The 17,365-nt window shown below is 62.7% G+C and overlaps 1 protein-coding gene across 3 annotated transcripts in view; it reads left to right on the plus strand.

Moving 5' to 3' along the window:
* Nucleotides 1-17,365, plus strand: part of AFAP1 (actin filament associated protein 1) — an 82,775-nt gene that overhangs the window by 42,964 nt on the left and 22,446 nt on the right. For all 3 annotated transcript variants that reach the window (XM_045834051.1, XM_045834050.1, XM_045834052.1), the window contains exons 4-9: nucleotides 383-491; nucleotides 3,041-3,252; nucleotides 5,266-5,445; nucleotides 11,028-11,123; nucleotides 14,009-14,090; nucleotides 15,535-15,684. In XM_045834051.1, coding sequence (XP_045690007.1) covers nucleotides 383-491; nucleotides 3,041-3,252; nucleotides 5,266-5,445; nucleotides 11,028-11,123; nucleotides 14,009-14,090; nucleotides 15,535-15,684 — 829 coding nt within the window. The remainder of the gene's footprint in view (nucleotides 1-382; nucleotides 492-3,040; nucleotides 3,253-5,265; nucleotides 5,446-11,027; nucleotides 11,124-14,008; nucleotides 14,091-15,534; nucleotides 15,685-17,365) is intronic.

Here is a 17,365-nt window from a genome sequence, read left to right on the forward strand (position 1 = left end):
CCTCAGCGGCTGAGCAGTGTGGGGACAGCCATGCGGACAAGGAGGAGAGACACCTGTGTCGGCTCTGGGGGTGTGCGTCACCCCGTCCTACTTGGGCAGGGGATTCGGTGCCCGGACCTGGGTGCGCAGCGCACTCGGGGGAAAGGCTGCACGTCTGGTCACCGCCGGTGCTGGGTAACAAGGGACAGGGATGTGGCCGGGCCGGGCCGGGGTGGACGGGGCAGGAAGGTCACAGAGACCCACTCAGGAGCGCCCTGCAGGACCTCTCCCTGGGCGGCTGCTCTTTCTGCCGGAGACGAGAGGGGGTTGGCAGCCGGCACCCGCTGGGTGAGAACCGGCGTTTTCCTCCAGTGATGCTCTGTCTCTTCCTTCTGTCCCTCAGCCGCCTGATAGTGGGCCGCCCCCGCTGCCCACGTCCTCGCTCCCGGAGGGCTACTACGAGGAGGCTGTGCCCCTGAGTCCCGGGAAGGCTCCGGAGTACATCACCTCAAGTGAGTGTCGGGGCCGCCGGCCACCGCTGGCCTCAGGGTGGAGGGCTGTGGGGGAGCCCCGGCTCTCTGGGCACGCGGGGATGGGCACCCCAAACCATGTGCCGGCGTGGCGTGGAGTCAGTTCTGAGCCCGCGGAGGTAAGTGCGGAGAGGGCTCGGGAGGTGCAAAGTGTGTCCCCCGCCCCCTGGGGACTCAGGTTGCTGGGAGCCAGCACCAGCGAGGGCTCGTGGCTGTGGAAACATGGCCTCTGGTGGCACGTGCCCCCTCACGTCGGGGGGTGCCTTCTGTGGCATGTGCTCGTGGGCCTGTCCCCCGGGCTGCGTCCACGGTGCCCCGGAGGGAGTGGCCCCCCAGGGCTGAGTCACTGGGGACAAACGGGCGCCTCACCAGCCGTTTCTTTTCGTCCAGACAGGTGTGGGCAGGGCGTCCTTGCCCAGGTCAGGGCGCGCGGTCTCAGCGTGACCCCGTTCACTGCCTGCACGGGGCCTGTCAGAGGCCCCTCCCTCCGTTAGAGCCCGGCGTCCCGGTCCGGCTCCAGGGCGGCACGCCAGTGCGGCGGCCCTTCCACAGAGGGCCCCGGGGTGCGCTCCTGCAGCCCTGGCCCTCACTGGGGTCTCAGCGCTCTGCGGGCCGTGGGCGGCCGTGCCGCCAGTAAGTGGAGGGGCTGAATGCCTGTCCCCCGAGGGCCCAGCCGGCCGAGGCAGTGACAGAGGGGAGGCTGCAGCCCGGAGCGCCCACGGGTGCCACCTGCCTCACCTGCCTTCCTGTGCGACCTCTGCTCCGGGCCGGGGCTGTCCTCTTCCCAACCTCTGTCCCCTGAGTCTCGGCGGTGGACAGGCCTACAGCGCCCTGCTCGTCCGCCCCAGCAGCAACACCCGGCGGTCCTGCCGGCCAAGCAGAGCCTCACTCAGCTGGTCCAGCCCCCTGCCCGCCCCGGGCCCATTTTCTGAGCCGGAGGGGGATGTACTGACGCCCAGGTGCCGACCCCTTTCCTGGCGCCCCTCCCCCGGACCTGTGTTCTCAGCTCCCGGGGAGTCCGACAAGGACTCGGCCCAGTCCAGCGGGTGCTGGGGCAGCTCTGGGTCCTCAGCCCCGCTGTCGGCTCTGAGGCAGACAGGGACAGCTCGGCCGAGGGGCGGGCCGTCACCGTGAGTCTGTGTCAAGCTCTCCCCTTCCCTGCCACCGGAGGGCCATGCGGGGGACCCCTTCTCAGTGCTGTCCCCAGAGGCGCCTCTTCGGCCACCTGCGTGCAGCCCCTTGCTCCAGCCAAGGTGTCTCCTTACCTGTCATTGTTATGGCTCAGGTTCGTTCCTCAGGCCGGCCAGAGGAGCAAATGCCTCCCCGATGCATCGGGGGTGGGGGGGTGCGGAGGGGTCGGACCTGGCCCCAAGGAGCGTGTCCTCCTGTGGGGCTGGTGTCAGGTGCCCGTCCTGCCCGGCCCTGGGGTTCGCTAAACCCTGACCCTGCTGGCCGTCCCTCGGGGAGGGTCACCTCACAGTTCTTCCTTCCACAAACGTTTGTGCACCTGCCCTGCGCCAGGTGCTCTGTACCTGCTGGGACAGTCCTCTCCAACAAGGAGGGCTCCCCTCCCTCGGGCGGCTCACGGCCCGCTGCGGGAGACTGACGCACAGACGGCCATGACAGTGTAGTGGACCAGTTTCATGCTGGGTGGTGTGGAAGCACCCAGGAGGGCATTTCACCGTGTTGGCTCGGGCGGGCACAGCGGCACGGCGCAGACCGGGCACTCCCCACCAGGTGTTCGCGCTCTCACGGCCCGGAGGCGGGGAACCTGAGACCAGGGCGCAGCTCGGTCTGGCCCCGTGAGAGCACGCTTCCTTCCTGGCCCACGGGCGGCCGCCTTCTCCCTGGGTCCTCATGCGGCAGAGAGCGCCGTCCAGCGTGGGACCCTACCCCGTAACCTCATTCGACCTCCGTTGCCTGGAAAAGCTCTTTCTCCAGGGCGGTCAGCCGTGTGGGGCTAGAGCCTCAGCAGGTGGCTTCGTTCCCGCAGCGCAGAGTCACAGGGGGTGCGCGTGTCTCTGCAAGCCCGAGGGCGACCTGAAGGCGGGGTGCTTGGGCTGGACCCGAGCAGTAGGAAGGGCTTGTGCGTGTGGCGGTGCCCATGGGAGTGGGGCACCACAGCCTCGAAAGAACTTTGACGTGAAGGTGTGGGCGCGGGGACACGGGCTCCTCTGTGGCCCGGGGTCTCGGTGGGTAGGACGCACCACAGAAGGGGGTCAGGGCCCGCCTGGCGAGGCCATGGTGAGGATGCCACAAGGCAGTGTCTGCCGAGTGCCCAGCCGTGCCGAACGGTCTGGAAATGGTCTTTCTCCTTACGGAACTTTCAGTCACTGTAGTTGAAAGCCCTCCGTTGCGTTTCCCCTGCCCACGTCCAGGCACCGTTTTCCCTTGTCTGCACGAGTGGGCGTCGCTCTAGCACGCCGCCGGGTGCGGGCGCCTCCAGCGTGCGGGCAGAAGAGCGCACCCTGGCCCAGATGAGGTTTTCGTAGCGAGGACTTTCTTTACCTTTCTCTCTTTCCTTCGGACAGATTATGACTCGGACGCAATGAGCAGCTCTTACGAGTCGTACGATGAAGAGGAGGAGGATGGGAAGGGGAAGAAGATGAGACACCAGTGGCCCTCGGAGGAGGCCTCCATGGACCTGGTGAAGGACGCCAAGATCTGTGCCTTCCTGCTGCGCAAGAAGCGCTTCGGGCAGTGGACCAAGCTGCTCTGCGTCATCAAGGACACCAAACTGCTGGTGAGTCAGCCTGTTGAGCTGGCCGCTCCCGTGCGAAGCCGGTGCCACCTCCTCGGCAGCCTCGCTTGCTGGGGTCGATGCCCAACAGCACCACCACCGCCGCCAGGGGGAGAGGGAAGCACGGGCCTCGGTACCCGCAGAGCGCTTGCAGCGTCTGGCGCCGGCCCCTGCTGGCCCCGGCCCCGGCAGGCTGTCAGCTGGCGCTGGCGGGCACGGCCAGGTCTCTAGGGCAGGGCGTTCGCCAGCACCCTAGAGCCAGCAGCGGGCAAACCCTCCCTCCCGGCGGTGTCTGCGGTTTGTGTCCATGGAAGGGCACAGCGCTTAACCCGCCAGAAGTGGCAGGATGATTTTCCCATCCGTAGTGAGTCAGTGGATTCCTCAAAGCCCGGTCAGAGACGCGGGAGGGTGGCCCACTGGCCGCTGGGAGGGGGCATGGCCAGGGCAGGACATTCTTTTGGAAAGCTGCAGGGCTGTTCTCTCCTTTTCTTTTCTCCTTCTCCCTCCCTCCCTTCTTTCCTTCCTTCCTCTCTCTCCCCTCTCCTCACTCCTTTCTCTCTTTCTCTGTCTTTCTCCTTCCTTCCTTCTTCCCTTCCCTTCCCTTCCCTTCCCTTCCCATGGGTCTTGCTCTAGCAGGTCTCTCCCTCCCTCCTTCCCACCTGCCTTCCCAGCTTTAGAAACCTCGGCTGATTGTTACAATGATGAAGTTTAGAGCGTGCTTTTACTTTTTGTTTTTTCTTCAAATTAACCTCGAGGGAAAAAGTGGCTCAGAGCTCTGTCATGAAGACGGAGCTCATGTGAAGTCGTGTTTCTGTGTGTCGCTGGTGAGTGGGCAGATAGCCCTTTACAGACTCACCAGAGAGTTCTGGGAGTCCCATTTTACTGGACTCTTAGGGCATTGTGTATTGCTTAATTAATGGGTTTGTTCAGTTTTTTTAAAAAATCAGCGAGAGTACATGTTTATTCCACGTGTGTGGCCTGGAATCCCCCCAATTCAGAGGACGCCAAAGATGATGGCACGGGAGCTTTAAACTAAAGATGGGGGGAGCAGGATGAGCACGGCACTCACCAACGGCCTGTCACAGCGGCTGCAGGATGCGGGTGTGTCACCCAGACAGGCGTCGTGTAACCATGACACTCCAGACTCGGTAACAGGTGTCACTGTTACTGATAGTGCAGTTCAGGAAAATAACCATAGCTCATTCCACAAGTGAGGAAACGGGTTCGGAGAGCTTAAGGAGCTTCCTGGAGGCAGATTCAATTAGTAGGGGAAGGAGGGCCCAGGTATCCGGCCTCCTTTGTGGGCACGTGCGTGTCCACGACAAGGCACGCTTGCAGGTGTCAGGAACACAGTGGAGCCATGGGGGCCGGCGCCTCTGGACGGCGGTGTGGCCCCAGATGTGGCAAACCGGGGTGATAGGAACCAGGTGTCGGTCTCCCCCGCAGTGAAATCTGTGGCGTGAGTGCAGGTGGGCGAATGGTGCAGCGGGAGCTTGGGGTCCTCCGCTCAACCAGAAAGCAACCCTTAGCAGACATTTCTGTCTGTGGGGTGTTGCTGTTTACACTCTTACTGAACTCGTCCTTTAAAAAAGAGGACAGAGATGAGAGGGGTGGGCGCCAGCGACAGGGTGGGGGATGGAGTGTCCGGGGCTGTGTTGTCCCAGCAGGTCTGAGAAACCGCCCCCACGCTGCTCACTGGGGAAGCTGTGTGAGGATGTAAGCCCAGCCGGGCCAGCAGGGCCTTTCCGCCTCCCGCAGGGCCTGTCCCTGATGGCCGGCGGGTGGGCGTGGCTGAATGAAACGAGTAGACGCACCTGCACTTGTGCGCACTGTGGGTGTGGGTGTGGGGCGGGGAGCCCACAGGTCCGCTTCCCAGTCGCCAAGCGTCCCCACCGCTCGGTCTGACCCCCAGACGCCACGCCCACGTTCCCGCTTCCAGTGGGGGCCCGAGTTTTCTCGGTGCCGCCGCCCACCCCCCGCGCGGCCTCACGGGGGGGCCCCCCCTGTCGCGTGCAGTGCTACAAGAGCTCCAAGGACCAGCAGCCGCAGATGGAGCTGCCTCTCCCGGGCTGCAGCATCACGTACATCCCGAAAGACGGCAAGAAGAAGAAGCACGAGCTGAAGATCACGCAGCAGGGCACGGACCCCCTGGTCCTGGCGGTGCAGAGCAAGGAGCAGGCCGAGCAGTGGCTGCGGGTAAGTCGTCGGGGTTGTCTCTGCGATCCCTTTCCGCCTCAATCCCTGTCTTTTCGAGCACACGCCAGTGCAGGCTGACCCGGGCGGTCTGGTCTCCTCCGATTACATTCGAGTCGATCGCTTTAACTCGGCCTCCGAAGGCAGCCTGGTCCCCACTTGCAGGCTGCGTCTGGAACTTTCTCTCTGACTTGGATTTTCTAGTTTCGCTTTTTTGTGCCTGGATATGAGCTCTTTTTTATTCGTTCTGCTTGGCATTCCTCCGGCTTCTGAAACCCATGGCGTGTCGTCTTTCTAGGCTTCAGAAACATGTTCAGCCATTTATTTCTCTGAAAATATAACTTGGCCCTCTTTCCTCCCCTCCCCCAGCTACAGTTAAATATGTGTTAGACTGTTTCCATACATTAAACTTCTCATCTTCGCTTTGTACCTACTGTCTCCCTTTTTAAAAAAACTGCAGTCCGGGTAATTTTTTCCTGTTACGTCCCAGCTCCCCATCCCTCTCTTTAGCTGCGTCTAGCCTGCTGTTAACTTTGTTCCCGTGCGGTGTGTTCTTAGGTTTGGTGCCGCAGTTTTTAGTGCTGGGGCTTCTGGAGGTTTCCTCTGGGAGTGCTTGCTCGCCTTTCGGCGTCCGTCGCAGGCGCGTGGCAGGCCTGGCCGTCTGGGCCGCGGTTCTGGGGGCGTCCGCCGGCCCCTCCTCTGCCCGCCGGGTCTGCTCTCGGCGGTCTCCCTGCGCCAGGTTTCCCGACGGTCACGCCGGCCGTCCTGTGTGGGAGAGACGATTCCAGTGTTACTGTATAACCGCTTCAGTGAGGTCTACCTCGCGCACCGCGCAGTTCACCCCGTGACCGTAGGACTGGCTCTAGTTTATTCGAGGAGAGGTGTGGCCGTCCCCGTTAATCTAAGCTCAGGGCGGCCGGCACCTTGGGGGGAATCTGCGCTGGGTGTGCTGACAGCTGCTGCCCCGGCCCTGCCCCAACTCCAGGCAGCCACTCGTCTGCCCTCTGTCCCCCGGGGTTTGCCTGCTCTCCACGTTTGTGTAAGTGCCCCCGGGTGGCACGGCCTGCCGGGTGACTGGCCTCTGTCACTGGCCACCGTGCTCTTGGGGCCCCCACAGTGTAGGGTAGCCTGTGTCGGTGCCGCACTCCTGTGCGCGGCTCCTCCTGTCAGAGCTGAGCAGCTGCTGTGCAGTCCAAGGGTCTGGAGATTCGTACCTGGGTTTTCTTCCAGGACCTTTACACAGTGGTGGCTCTTACAGTCAGCCTGTGGTCCTTGTTTTACTAACACAAACCGCTGTCATCCCAGATTGCCGTAAGTGTGCTGTCCAGGCTGTTACTGTTCGGGGTACAGCTTCAGCGTGACCACCAGTCCCTGTCGAGTTAAGGTGCCAGGCCCTTCGCCAGGGCGCGCACGGTGCGCGGCGGCGCGGCACGCTCTCCTGCCAGCGCCGGGCCAGGTCTGTCCCTCCCCTTTGGCCTGCAGCTCCCAGCACCGGCGGCTCTCGCCAGACTTAGTGGACTGTGGTGTGTGCAGACGCCAGAGACATGAGCCGCTCGGTCGGGGTCAGGCAGGAGGCAAGAGCCAGCATTCCCGGAAACGGGGCGGTCAAGTTTCCTTAAAAAATGTGCAGAGATTGTGTTTCTGCAGAGGAGGGCCCAAATTAAAAGCAAACAAAAGCACCACAGAACATGCAACAATTCGTTTTTTGAAGGATTTGTGATTCTGAATTGGATTCAACTCTCTTAAATACACACTGAACTCCCCACAGGACACGGCCCTTTGAAACGAAATCAGAAGGGCAGCAACCTCCTCCGTGGGTGCCCACGCGTGTGCGTGACGAGCCCTTTCTCACTTCCCAGTAACTCTGCGGGGGCCGAGGGGCTGCAGAGAGAGGCCAGAGAGGAGAGACTGTTTCAGGCCGCCCCCTGTCCTGGGGCGTGCCAGCCGTCCAGTCCGGGGAGAGGTTAAGCCCTCTCGCGATGCCAGGATGCGCGCGCACCCCTGGCCTGGCCGGCGTGCCCGGGTCTGCGCAGCCCCCCGAGCGCCGGGCACTGTGGGAGGAGAGGCCGTAAGGGGGGGCTTCCCAGGGAAGGCGAGTCCGCCAGCAAGCTTCGATGGCTCAGGAAGGTCAGCCGGTGACTTCAGTGGCGGCTCAGGTCCCCGCACCTTTGCTGGCCAGTGGGACTTGATGGGAAACAGGCGAGAGCCACAGGGACAGTCCAGTGGCCGGATCGAGTGCGGTGCCTGCGCAGTGACAGCCGGGGTGGGCTGTGTTGGTGCTGCAGGCCCTCCCCCCTTTTAGAAGTGTGTTTTCCTTGAGGATTTCAGAAACCTGTGCAGAAGGCTGGGGAAGGTTTGTCATGAGCATTTATGTGTTTTATGTGACAGCCAACTTTCTTTCTCTGTTTTTTTTTTCATTCGTTCTTTTTTTCCCATAGAAAATTTCAAGTCTGATTTATTTTTTCATTCCCTTTTCTTTAATCAGACTGCTTTTTCAGTTGTTCTTACGTGCTCGGCATTGAGAATACACCCACATAAGAAAGTGTGGCCCTTGTGTAAGAATGAGCACAGCTTCATGGGAGGGGCAGATCCGTACATACACAGCCAGCGTCTGACGGGACCGCAGCCGGCGTCCGGTGGGAGCGGCTGGAGCAGTGCGGCCAAAGGGCCGTGTCCGTGCCCCGCCCCTGAAACTGGCGGAGGCAGCCGGGCGGTAGATAGGTCCCTGCAGGCTGGGTGTGTGGGCTCGGCCTCTCTGTGCAGAATGAAGAGCTCATGCGCTGCAGGGCTGGCTGGCTGCACAATGCAACGTTTTCACTTAAGGCTTTAATCATGGGACGGGAGCTCAAGTGCTGGGAGAAGGACTGGGCTGGACGCTGCAGCTGCTCCGTCACTGCGGGCACAGCGACCCCCAGGCGTGCCTGTGCATCTTCTGGGAGAACGAGGCTTGGCTCAGAGTCGGAGTTGCTCGGTGTCACGTGCGGGAGAAGGGGAGCATGGGGGCTCCAGCCCTGGATGTGTCGGACTCGAACCCCCAGGAGTTCCCATTTGCATCGCAGACTCTTGTGCTAGAATCTCCAGAACGAACGACCATTGGTGTTCTGCCCTAAAGACCTGATGGGCACACGGGGAGGCGGGTGAGGGTGTGAGAACCTGGGCAGACAGTGGGGAGGGCAGCACGAGACAGAGAGACGAGGGAGACGCCCCTGGGCCGACGCCGCCCCTCCGTGCCCGCAAGGGCAGCACCGCAGCAAGCCACCTGGGCTGTATCTTCCTCTCCTTCCCTGTTCTGGCCTCCCATGTGGACATTACCCCCGTTTTTCGTAGGACAGCCAAGCAGCGAGATGGCTGGAGACACTGTCCCGGCCGGTGAGTCCCTGGCCCCCGTCCCAGTGGACTGACTTGGAGAGGTCCCGGAGGTCACACTGCAGACTACTGCACAGATATCTGGGCCGGGGCGTTTTTTTGTGTGTGTTTTTTTCCTGCCCAGAAGCACTTGGGTTGAACTCAAATTGCAGCTTAGCTCCAAAGTGCACAGAAGACATTCGGAAAGATTTGTCTGCTCGTGTTCCTGTCAGAAGAGTGTGCCGCTGGCCCTTGTCTGTCTGTCTGTCTGACGGCACGTCCCCGGCCATCAGCCACACACCGCTTACTGCGGGCACTCAGGCACGGTGGAGGGACAATGGGTGGAGGCGGGGGTGGCTGTGAGCACCAGGGCACCTGCTGCCGACCCCTACCTGTAGGTCTTGGTCAGGGTTGCCCTTCTCCCCCACCCAGACCGTGGGACGCTCACCTGCTCTGCAGGCAGCATGGCAGCAGCCGCCGCATTTTCAGCGTGCACACGCCAGATGCTGGCTTAGGTTGTTCGCACTAGGGTCCCCTTGTCTCTTAATGAAACTGGGGATAAATAGCAAGATGGGTTGTGTTGGCCCTCCTTCCTTCGCTAGGGAGCAGACCAGGGTGCAGGGGGGTGTGACTTGCAGCCGGTAACTGACGCTCTCGCCTGGCAAGTCGCCGAGAAATCAGCACCGGTCCGACAGGAGCCTCCTGACTCCTGGCACCGAACACACTAGCCTCGTGCGCTCCCCCCCCCCCAGTGCCACTCCCCCCTCCCAGCTCCGCTGGCCTCACTCCTCCCTTCCACACACACTTCCGGGGCGTCCCTCCGCTGGGCTGCCTCCCCGCTCTCCCCCTCCTCCTCCTCCCTGCTCCGCTGCGTGTGCCCTCTCAGTGTGCCCCGGCCGCCTCGTCCCCGCCAGCTGTCCACGGCCTCAGGGACTCCCACCAGCCTCCTGCTCTGGCTCCGCCCCGCCAGCTGGCCGGCTCTGGGTCTTCTCCAGGACCCTCGGTCTGCTGGGTCTCACCTGCCATCCAGGCCTTCTGTCCCCAACTCCCCAGTCTGTCTCCAGCCCCGACGGGAAGTTTCCCCGCCTGCAAACGTGCCGCCCGGCCCCCCTTCCGCCAGCCTGTCTCTCTCCGTCCACTCCTGCTGAGTGAACGGAGTCGGGGCGCTGGCCCGGACGGGGCCCCTTCCCTCGAGCCCCGAGTCCAACACCCCCACGGGGCCTGCCGAGTCTTCCTCCAGAGCTCGTCCTGAGTCCCTCCCCTCCTCTCCAGCGCCCCGAGGATCCCTCCAGTCCACCCGCCACCTTCTTGTGTCGGCGACCTCCAGCTCCGGCCTCGCTCTCGTTTTCCTGTACATGTTTCTCTGGCACCTTGCCACTCTCTCTTCCTGCAACGATAAGAGCTCTCTACCACCTGGTGACACGTGCAAGTCTGTTAGGGTCTAGGCGCTGTCTCAGGTGTTTCATCTTAGAAGGAGGACTATTGCGTCTGCACTTTTGGGACAGGGAAGCTGAAGCTCGGAGCAGTTCCTTAGTCTGTGCCAGGGGAGGCCCAGGCAGACCGGGCAGCCAGGCTCCGCAGCCCGTCCTCGGCCTGTGTGCTGTGCTGCCGCCCGGACCGCTGGGCTCCCGGACTCCCTCTGCACTCGGACAACCCTGCTACCCCGCCGGGCCTGGGGGCACCATGTGACCAGGCTCCTAGCGGCCTCTCCCGCCCCACCTCCCACCCCACGGCTCTGGGGGCTGTCCCTGCACACCGCACACCTGCCACGGGCCTTTGCACCTGCCGTTCCCGGGCCCTGAACCCTCCCCACCGGTTCTTCAGGGCCGGGTCCCGGCCGGTCAGCTGGGACCGGCCAGCCCCGCGTGGCCTCTCCTGAGCGCCTTCTCTAGAGCAGCCGCGCCTGCTGGGCCCTCACCGGGGCCTCACGCCGGCTGTGCTGTGGGCGACGCTCACACACACACACACACACACACACACTGTTCACCTGATCCCCCGTCCTCCTGGACGGCCCCGGGCGGGCGGGATCTGAGCTCGCGCACACGGTTCCCCGCAGCTCGCAGAGCCCGAGGCAGCGCCAGCAGCGGGAGACGCCTGGGGCGTGGGTGCCTGCAGCCATAGGGAGTGTCGGCATCCACAGGCTTCCTGCCGCCCCGTGTGCCCCGTTCATCTCGCGCTTGGGCCCCTCACACAGGTGTCTCTGCCTTCGGACACACTCAGAAATGTCACGCTTGTTGCAGGTGGTCAAAGAAGTCTACAGCAGCTGCAGCGGGCCCGTGGACTCCGAATGCCCCCCGCCCTCGAGCTCGCCCGTGCACAAGGTGGAACTGGAGAAGGTAAGGGGCGCGTTCTCCCTGGGGCCCCCCGAACACCTTCAGGGTGTTCTCCGAGGCTCCCAGCCCTCCCCGTGGAAGGAGGAGAAGGAGCAGGACTGCTCCCTGTGCGCCGCACGGGCCGCTCGGTGCGCGGCGCCTGAGGTGGCCGTGTTGTGTTAGAGACGGCGTGGTCGGCCGTGTCCGTCCCAGCCCGAGACGAAGGGATGGATGGAAGGTGTCGAGGGCCTCATTCAAGGCCACCCCGCTGCTCGTGGCTGAGCGGAACCCTGAAGGGCACGGGCCCTTCAGGCACACAGCAGCCGCGGCAGAGGTGCGCCCCCCCCAGAGAGAGCAGGAGGTGCGCCCTGGCCCTGCCTGCCCTGACCCGCTGTCCTGCGGGACGGCCCAGCGAGGGCCCCGCAGTAGGGGCGGGGCCACGAACCTGTCCCTGGCAGTTCGCACGCCCAGCTCTCCCCGATTTTCTGTGCCTGTGCAGGTCGCACACCACGGAGACCCGCGGCCCCTCCCCGCGGTGGTCTGTAGGGAGCTGAGTCCCGGGGGCTTCCTGGGTCCCGCCTGCGGAGCTCTTGCCAGGGGCCAGATGCTTCCTGTCCGCCCCTGTTTGAGTGCGGATTCCCCAGAGAGACAGAACCACCCGGTGGTGGGGGGTGTGCGTGTGTGTGTGCGTGTGTGTGTGTGTGTGTACATACATTTGTATATGATTCACACGGGGGATTTTTACACAAGATTTATATTGGGGCATCGGCTCACGGGATTATGGAGGGCGGCAAGTCCAAAACCCGCGGTGCCGGCCAGCGGCTGACGTCTGGAGGCCGTCTGCAGGAGAATTCTCCGGGGCTCGGGCGCAGGCCTTTCTGCTCCGGGCCGGCCTTCGGCTGCTTGGGCGAGGCCCACCACGCTGGGGAGCGCAGCCTGCTTTGCTCAGAGTCCCCAGCTGACGTGCAGGTCTCGTCCAGAACACCCTCCGAGGTGCCACATGAGTTGACCTCACAGCCCTCACCCCGATTCGGCAGGCCTGTTGCTCTCCCTGTGGGTGTGATCACTGCAGCCACACCTGCTCGCTGCAGAGGGCGGGAGAAGTTCAGAGAGACCCCAACCATGGGGGGGCGAGGTCCCCTCTGAGTGTGCCCACCACACAGGGGCCGCAGCTCCCTCGACACCGCGTGCTTTTCCCCAGCTTCTCCTGTTCTCGTGCTCCTCTCCCACTTCGGGTGCCCCGGTGCGCGACGGTGGCGTGCGGCCACTTTCCCGCCTGCCCTCCCACTGCTGCCAGTCTGCCAGGCTTTTGAAACTGGTAACAAGCACCTACTGTTTCTGCACTTTCAGCAGCTGAATAATATGAAATTCATGACTCTGTTCTATTACCCCCCACTCCCAAAGTTAGTCCTTCTTATTTTATTTTTGGCCACTTATTTTATTGTTTTTAATTGGTTTTGGAGAGAAAGAGACATTGATTTGTCGTTCTACTTCTTTATGCATTCATTGCATGAAGAAGTGGCTGATCCTTGTACGTGCCCTGACCGGGGATTGAACCTGCAACCTTGGTGTCTTGGGATGATGCTCCACTCGGCCAGGGCTCTTTTCTGGCTGTTTGAAATAGCCTGGCACCTTTTTGTCAGTCTTTGCTGCTTCTCTGTCACCTGAGCATAGACTCCTAGAAGCTGGATTACCAGGCCAAAGGATAGAATTGTTTTTTAGGATTTTGATGCATGCTGCTAAGCAAACTGCTTTCCGAAAAGGCTGGTCCGATGTCGCTTCCCATCAGCAGCGCATCGGAGTTTCTCTCTCGCCCACTCACACGGGGCCTGGCGCGGTCCCTCGCTTATCTTGGTTTCTAAGGCTGACCTGGTTCCCAGGAGCACGTCCCGGCCGAGAGCGGGGCGGTGCCAGCATGACAGACACTCTGTCACTGGGACTTGGCGCATGCCAGGTTCCCACAGAATGCCACCCACTCTTCCACCGCGCTGTTCCCAGCACAGCCACGGGTTTCCGACACCTGTCTGCCGTCCTCGGCCAGCGTGGCCTGGAGCTGTTGCCGAGCGGGGCCTGCGTGCCGCCCTGCACCCCGGCCAGCATGTCTCTGTGGCACTGGGGATAATGCAGAGGGTCTCGGCCGGCGGGGGGAGGAAGGCGGTGATGTTTGGGGCCTGTGCCCCCCGCGGTGACTCCGCCGGTCCTCTGCCCAGAATGAAAGCACTCCAGCTCTCAAAGACGTCCCTTTTTAAAAGAAAACACTCTGTTGAACTTGTTGGGTGGCATCTGCTAATAAATTGTACAGGTCCCAGGTGTGCAGTTTGGTAACGCCCGACCGCACACTGTGCTGTGTGGTCACCGCCCCAGGTCCAGTCTGCGTCCATCACCGTCCACCCCCCCCCACCCCGCCTCCCACGGAGTCTCTCGTTCAGACACCGCGGCCAGGTGTCGGGGCTGCGTGGCCGCCAGTGACCTTGACAGGTGTGACAGTCGCTCAACTCTGTGTGCCTGCTGAGCACGGTCGTCACGAGCAGACGCCCGACACTCGCCAGTTGTTCGAGGGAGGGAAGTAAGCGGACGATGCGGCGTTCGCGTCCAGAAGCGCAGCGGGGCGCGGTTTGGTGCGGGCGTGTTCCTGACATTCCTGGTCTGCTTCCGCGAGCATTCACGGGGAGAGCGAACCGAACACCGCGTCCCGGCGGCAGGGCCTGTGTCGGTGTGGCCGCCCTGGGTTGGCCTGTGTCCATCTGGGGCTTTTCCAGCTTTGGCCAGCCAGCCCCCGCTGGCCCGCGCTGTCGTGAATTTGGCCCTCACTGTCAGCTCTGGGATGGATGTGAGTGGCCCCTGACCCAGCACGTCCCTGGGCCAGCGTGACCGTCGTAAGAATGACCACGTCCTTTCTCTCGTCACAGAAGCTGTCCTCGGAGAGACCGAGCTCGGACGGGGAGGGCGTCACCGAAAACGGAGTCGCCGTGTGTGACGGGAAGGAACCAGGTGAGCTCTGCTCGTGCCGAAAGGCGTGGATTGCGGACAGAAAGCCGGACACCGGTGCCCTGTGGCCGGCCGCGTGACCCCGCTGGCCAGGGCTTTCCTGGGAGACGTGGTCGTGCGGAGGCCGCCATCCTGGTTGGCTGTGCCAGCGGGCTGTGGCCCCGGTTTTTCCTGTGTCCCGATGGGCGCCCCGCGTGCGTTTGCACCGTGACTCACAGCAGGCACGACCTCACCAGGGTTAGCGCGGGGGCGGGGTGGGGTGGCGGAGGCGCCCTCTGGCGCGACGCTGGGACAGCTGACTCTCACGGGGGGACCTGCCTCAGCTCCAGCTCGGTCATGCTTTCCCACCTCGGTGCGCCCCAGGCTCCCCATCTCTATAACGAGGAGGCCACACTCTCAGATTTCTGGTCATTTTTTAAGGAGATTTTCTGAGATGTACTTTACGTTCATTTAGAAAAATTGAACCGCAGTGACAGACACAACGTAAATGCACCAGCTCAGCCATCGCTGAGTGTCCGGGGGCGTCCAGCACGTTCCCAGTGCCATGCAGCCGTCCCCACCACCTCCCCACACTGACACTCTGTCCCCCTGAAGCGCCCCCTCGCCCCCGCCCTGCCCCAGCCCCAGGACCCCACCCGCTCTGGGCGTCTGGGGCTCTGATGCCCCACCGGGCCCTCCCATTGCTGGAACCACCGTGTCTGCCCCGGGCGACCGGCCCACCTTGCTCCCTCGTGTCCTCCCTGGGCTGCACAAGGGTCAATCTCCCTCCTCCAAGTAGGGGCCACGTAGTGGTGGTCGTGTGGGGGACCACGCTCTGTCGTCACCAGCGGATGGACGCAGGGGCGGTCCCCACCCCTGGGCTGTTGTGGTGGTGCTGCCCTGGACGTGGGCACACACGCACTGAGACCATCTCCCAGGCCGGCTTTGCGGAGGCGGGCGTTGCGCATGGCGACGTTCCCCTTCTCTGGCACCCAGTGCTTTGAGTCTCGGCCTGCACTGGTGCGTGACCGTCCACAGTGGAGACCTAGAGCGTTTCTTTGACCTCAAGTGTGCCCTGCGCTCCGGTGTCCCTCCCCCTGCCTCTCCGCACCCCTGGCAGCTGCGGACCCATTTTCTGTCCTTCGCAAAACGTCCCGTGAGTGGACGCAGCCTTTCGGTCCACGTCCCTGGCTCAGCGCGACGCCTCTGCCGGCACCAGGTTGCAGTGCGCTCAGGGGTCCACGTGGACTGTCAGTGTGGGTGCTGAGCAGCTGGCGTGTCCGTCACCTACAGAGGGACCTCTGGGGATGAAGCTGCCACTAACCACGTCCCCGAACTGGCATAGAGCAGGAGCTCCTCAAGTAAAGGCTGGCGAGAGAGAGAGGCTACGACTGGTGCTTTGTTTGAATGTTTGCCCAATTTAAGCTCCAGAACTAAACATTTCTTCTGTTGTCGTTATTCTTGACAGTTAAGAGGAAAAAGAGTTCCAAATCAGAGGGCAAGGGGACCGTCTCTAAAGTCACCGGGAAGAAGATCACCAAGATCATCAGCCTGGGGAAGAAGAAGCCGTCCACCGACGAGCAGACCTCGTCTGCCGAGGAGGACGTGCCCACCTGCGGTAAGAAGGGGCCGGCCCCATGCGCGCTCGGGGCGCGCCACCGTCCCGCCCCGGAGCTGCCCCGGGGGCACACACTTGGGGCCCCGGCTGCGGGCTCTTTTGAATCAGGCCTGTGACCCTTTGAACTGGGGGAAATGTTTTACATTTTTACCACTTATTAATAAAAAGAAAAAGCTTAGCAGGGATTTGAGGTGATCTCTGAGGTTCTTTCAAGATGAAAAACAAAGCCTCTCTCTGCCCCAGAAGGTCCCGGGGCCCCTCCAAGTGTTTGAAGGGGGAGTGCAGAGGTCGGAATGCACGCTCGGGCTGCCAGCCTGCCCGGGGGGGCGGGGGGGGGGCAAGACGTCTGGCCAGGCACCTACGGAGTCGGGGTCGGCGCTGCCCCTTGGCTGACAGAGTGAACCCAAGCTTTCTTGTCGTGCTCCGCCTCCCAACTCAAGTTTCAAGCCCAGTCTCACTGGCTGACCATCTCCTGCGTCAGCTTATTGTCCGTCACGTGTTTTCTGAGTGGCGGTGCTGCTGGTCCGGGCCGTGTGAGCACGCGGTGTGTGGGAGTGACCCAGGCGGCCCCGGCCGAGTGACAAAGGCAGGCCCGGGGCAGGTGACGGCAGGTGCGCACACGCGGGGACTGACTCTGATCCGCAGCGCGAGGGGACACGGAAGGACATCACGGCCACCCGGGGCACTGTGCACGTTTCGTAGCAACCAGGCAACTCTTTCAAGGGAGAAAACTTCAGAAGCTGAATGACAGATATTCGCCCTTTTTAACAAGTTAAGGCTGGGTAGTTTTCCTTGTGGACTGTAGCTGCCTTGCTGGAATCGGACCCGAAGGGACAGGGTGTGAGCGTGGGGCGGAGGGGAGGCCTGGAGTGGGGACCCAGGGCCACGCCCTCCTGGCTGCTGTCCCCTGGAGCGGCACAGTGGGGGCTGTCCCCTCGTGTGCTGGCCCTGGGGAGCCGGCAGCTGTTAGGGACTAAAAATAGAAAGATGGAATTCTCCCCCAAAGAGTGACGGCAATTTTAGCTTTTGTTTTTTCGCCTGCTGTGTGCGGGCCAGTGGAGGCAGTCAGAGTCCTTTGTGAGAAACCGTCGCCGGGAAGGCGGCTCAGAGACGGCAGCCTGGACCCCCGTGTCCGGACCGCCGGCGTGCGTCCCCTCCTCCTGTGTGGAGTCTGACCGTCAGCCTCCGTCCGGTGACGTCAGTCTTGCAGTTCTAGCGGCGCCTCCTGCGCTTGCTGCGGTTTTGCAGGAGAACCGAGTTCTTTAGGATTTGGAGGGAAAATCTCACAACGTTTGACCGAAATCCCCAAATTGTCCCAGTGAGGGTGGTGCTGGGAGGCCCATGGGCTCGCCCCTCGCCGTTCTCCGTGGTTCTGCAGAGCACGCCCCCACCCCACGCAAGTCCGAGTCCGGGAAACCGGGCATGCGCCCTGTGGCCGGGGGCGCGCCGGCAGGGCTGAGGCAGCCGGGGGGAGTCCGGGCGTGCGGAGCACCCCCCTGGGGAGTTCCCCGAGCGGGTGTTCCTGGGCGGCAGCCACAGTGCCAAGCTGGGCCGTGACAGGCCTGCTTGTGTGGGGTTTGCTTTCGTTGTGTTTCTCCTCCATAGCGTTTGTCCTTTGCCAGTAACGTGTGCAGGGCTTAGAACACAAAAGAACCCAAAACCGTCTCCCAAAACCCTTTTG

This window comes from Phyllostomus hastatus, unplaced genomic scaffold (assembly GCF_019186645.2).
Source record: "Phyllostomus hastatus isolate PE091 unplaced genomic scaffold, TTU_PhHast_1.1 phas_contig_196, whole genome shotgun sequence".
NCBI lineage: Eukaryota > Metazoa > Chordata > Mammalia > Chiroptera > Phyllostomidae > Phyllostomus > Phyllostomus hastatus.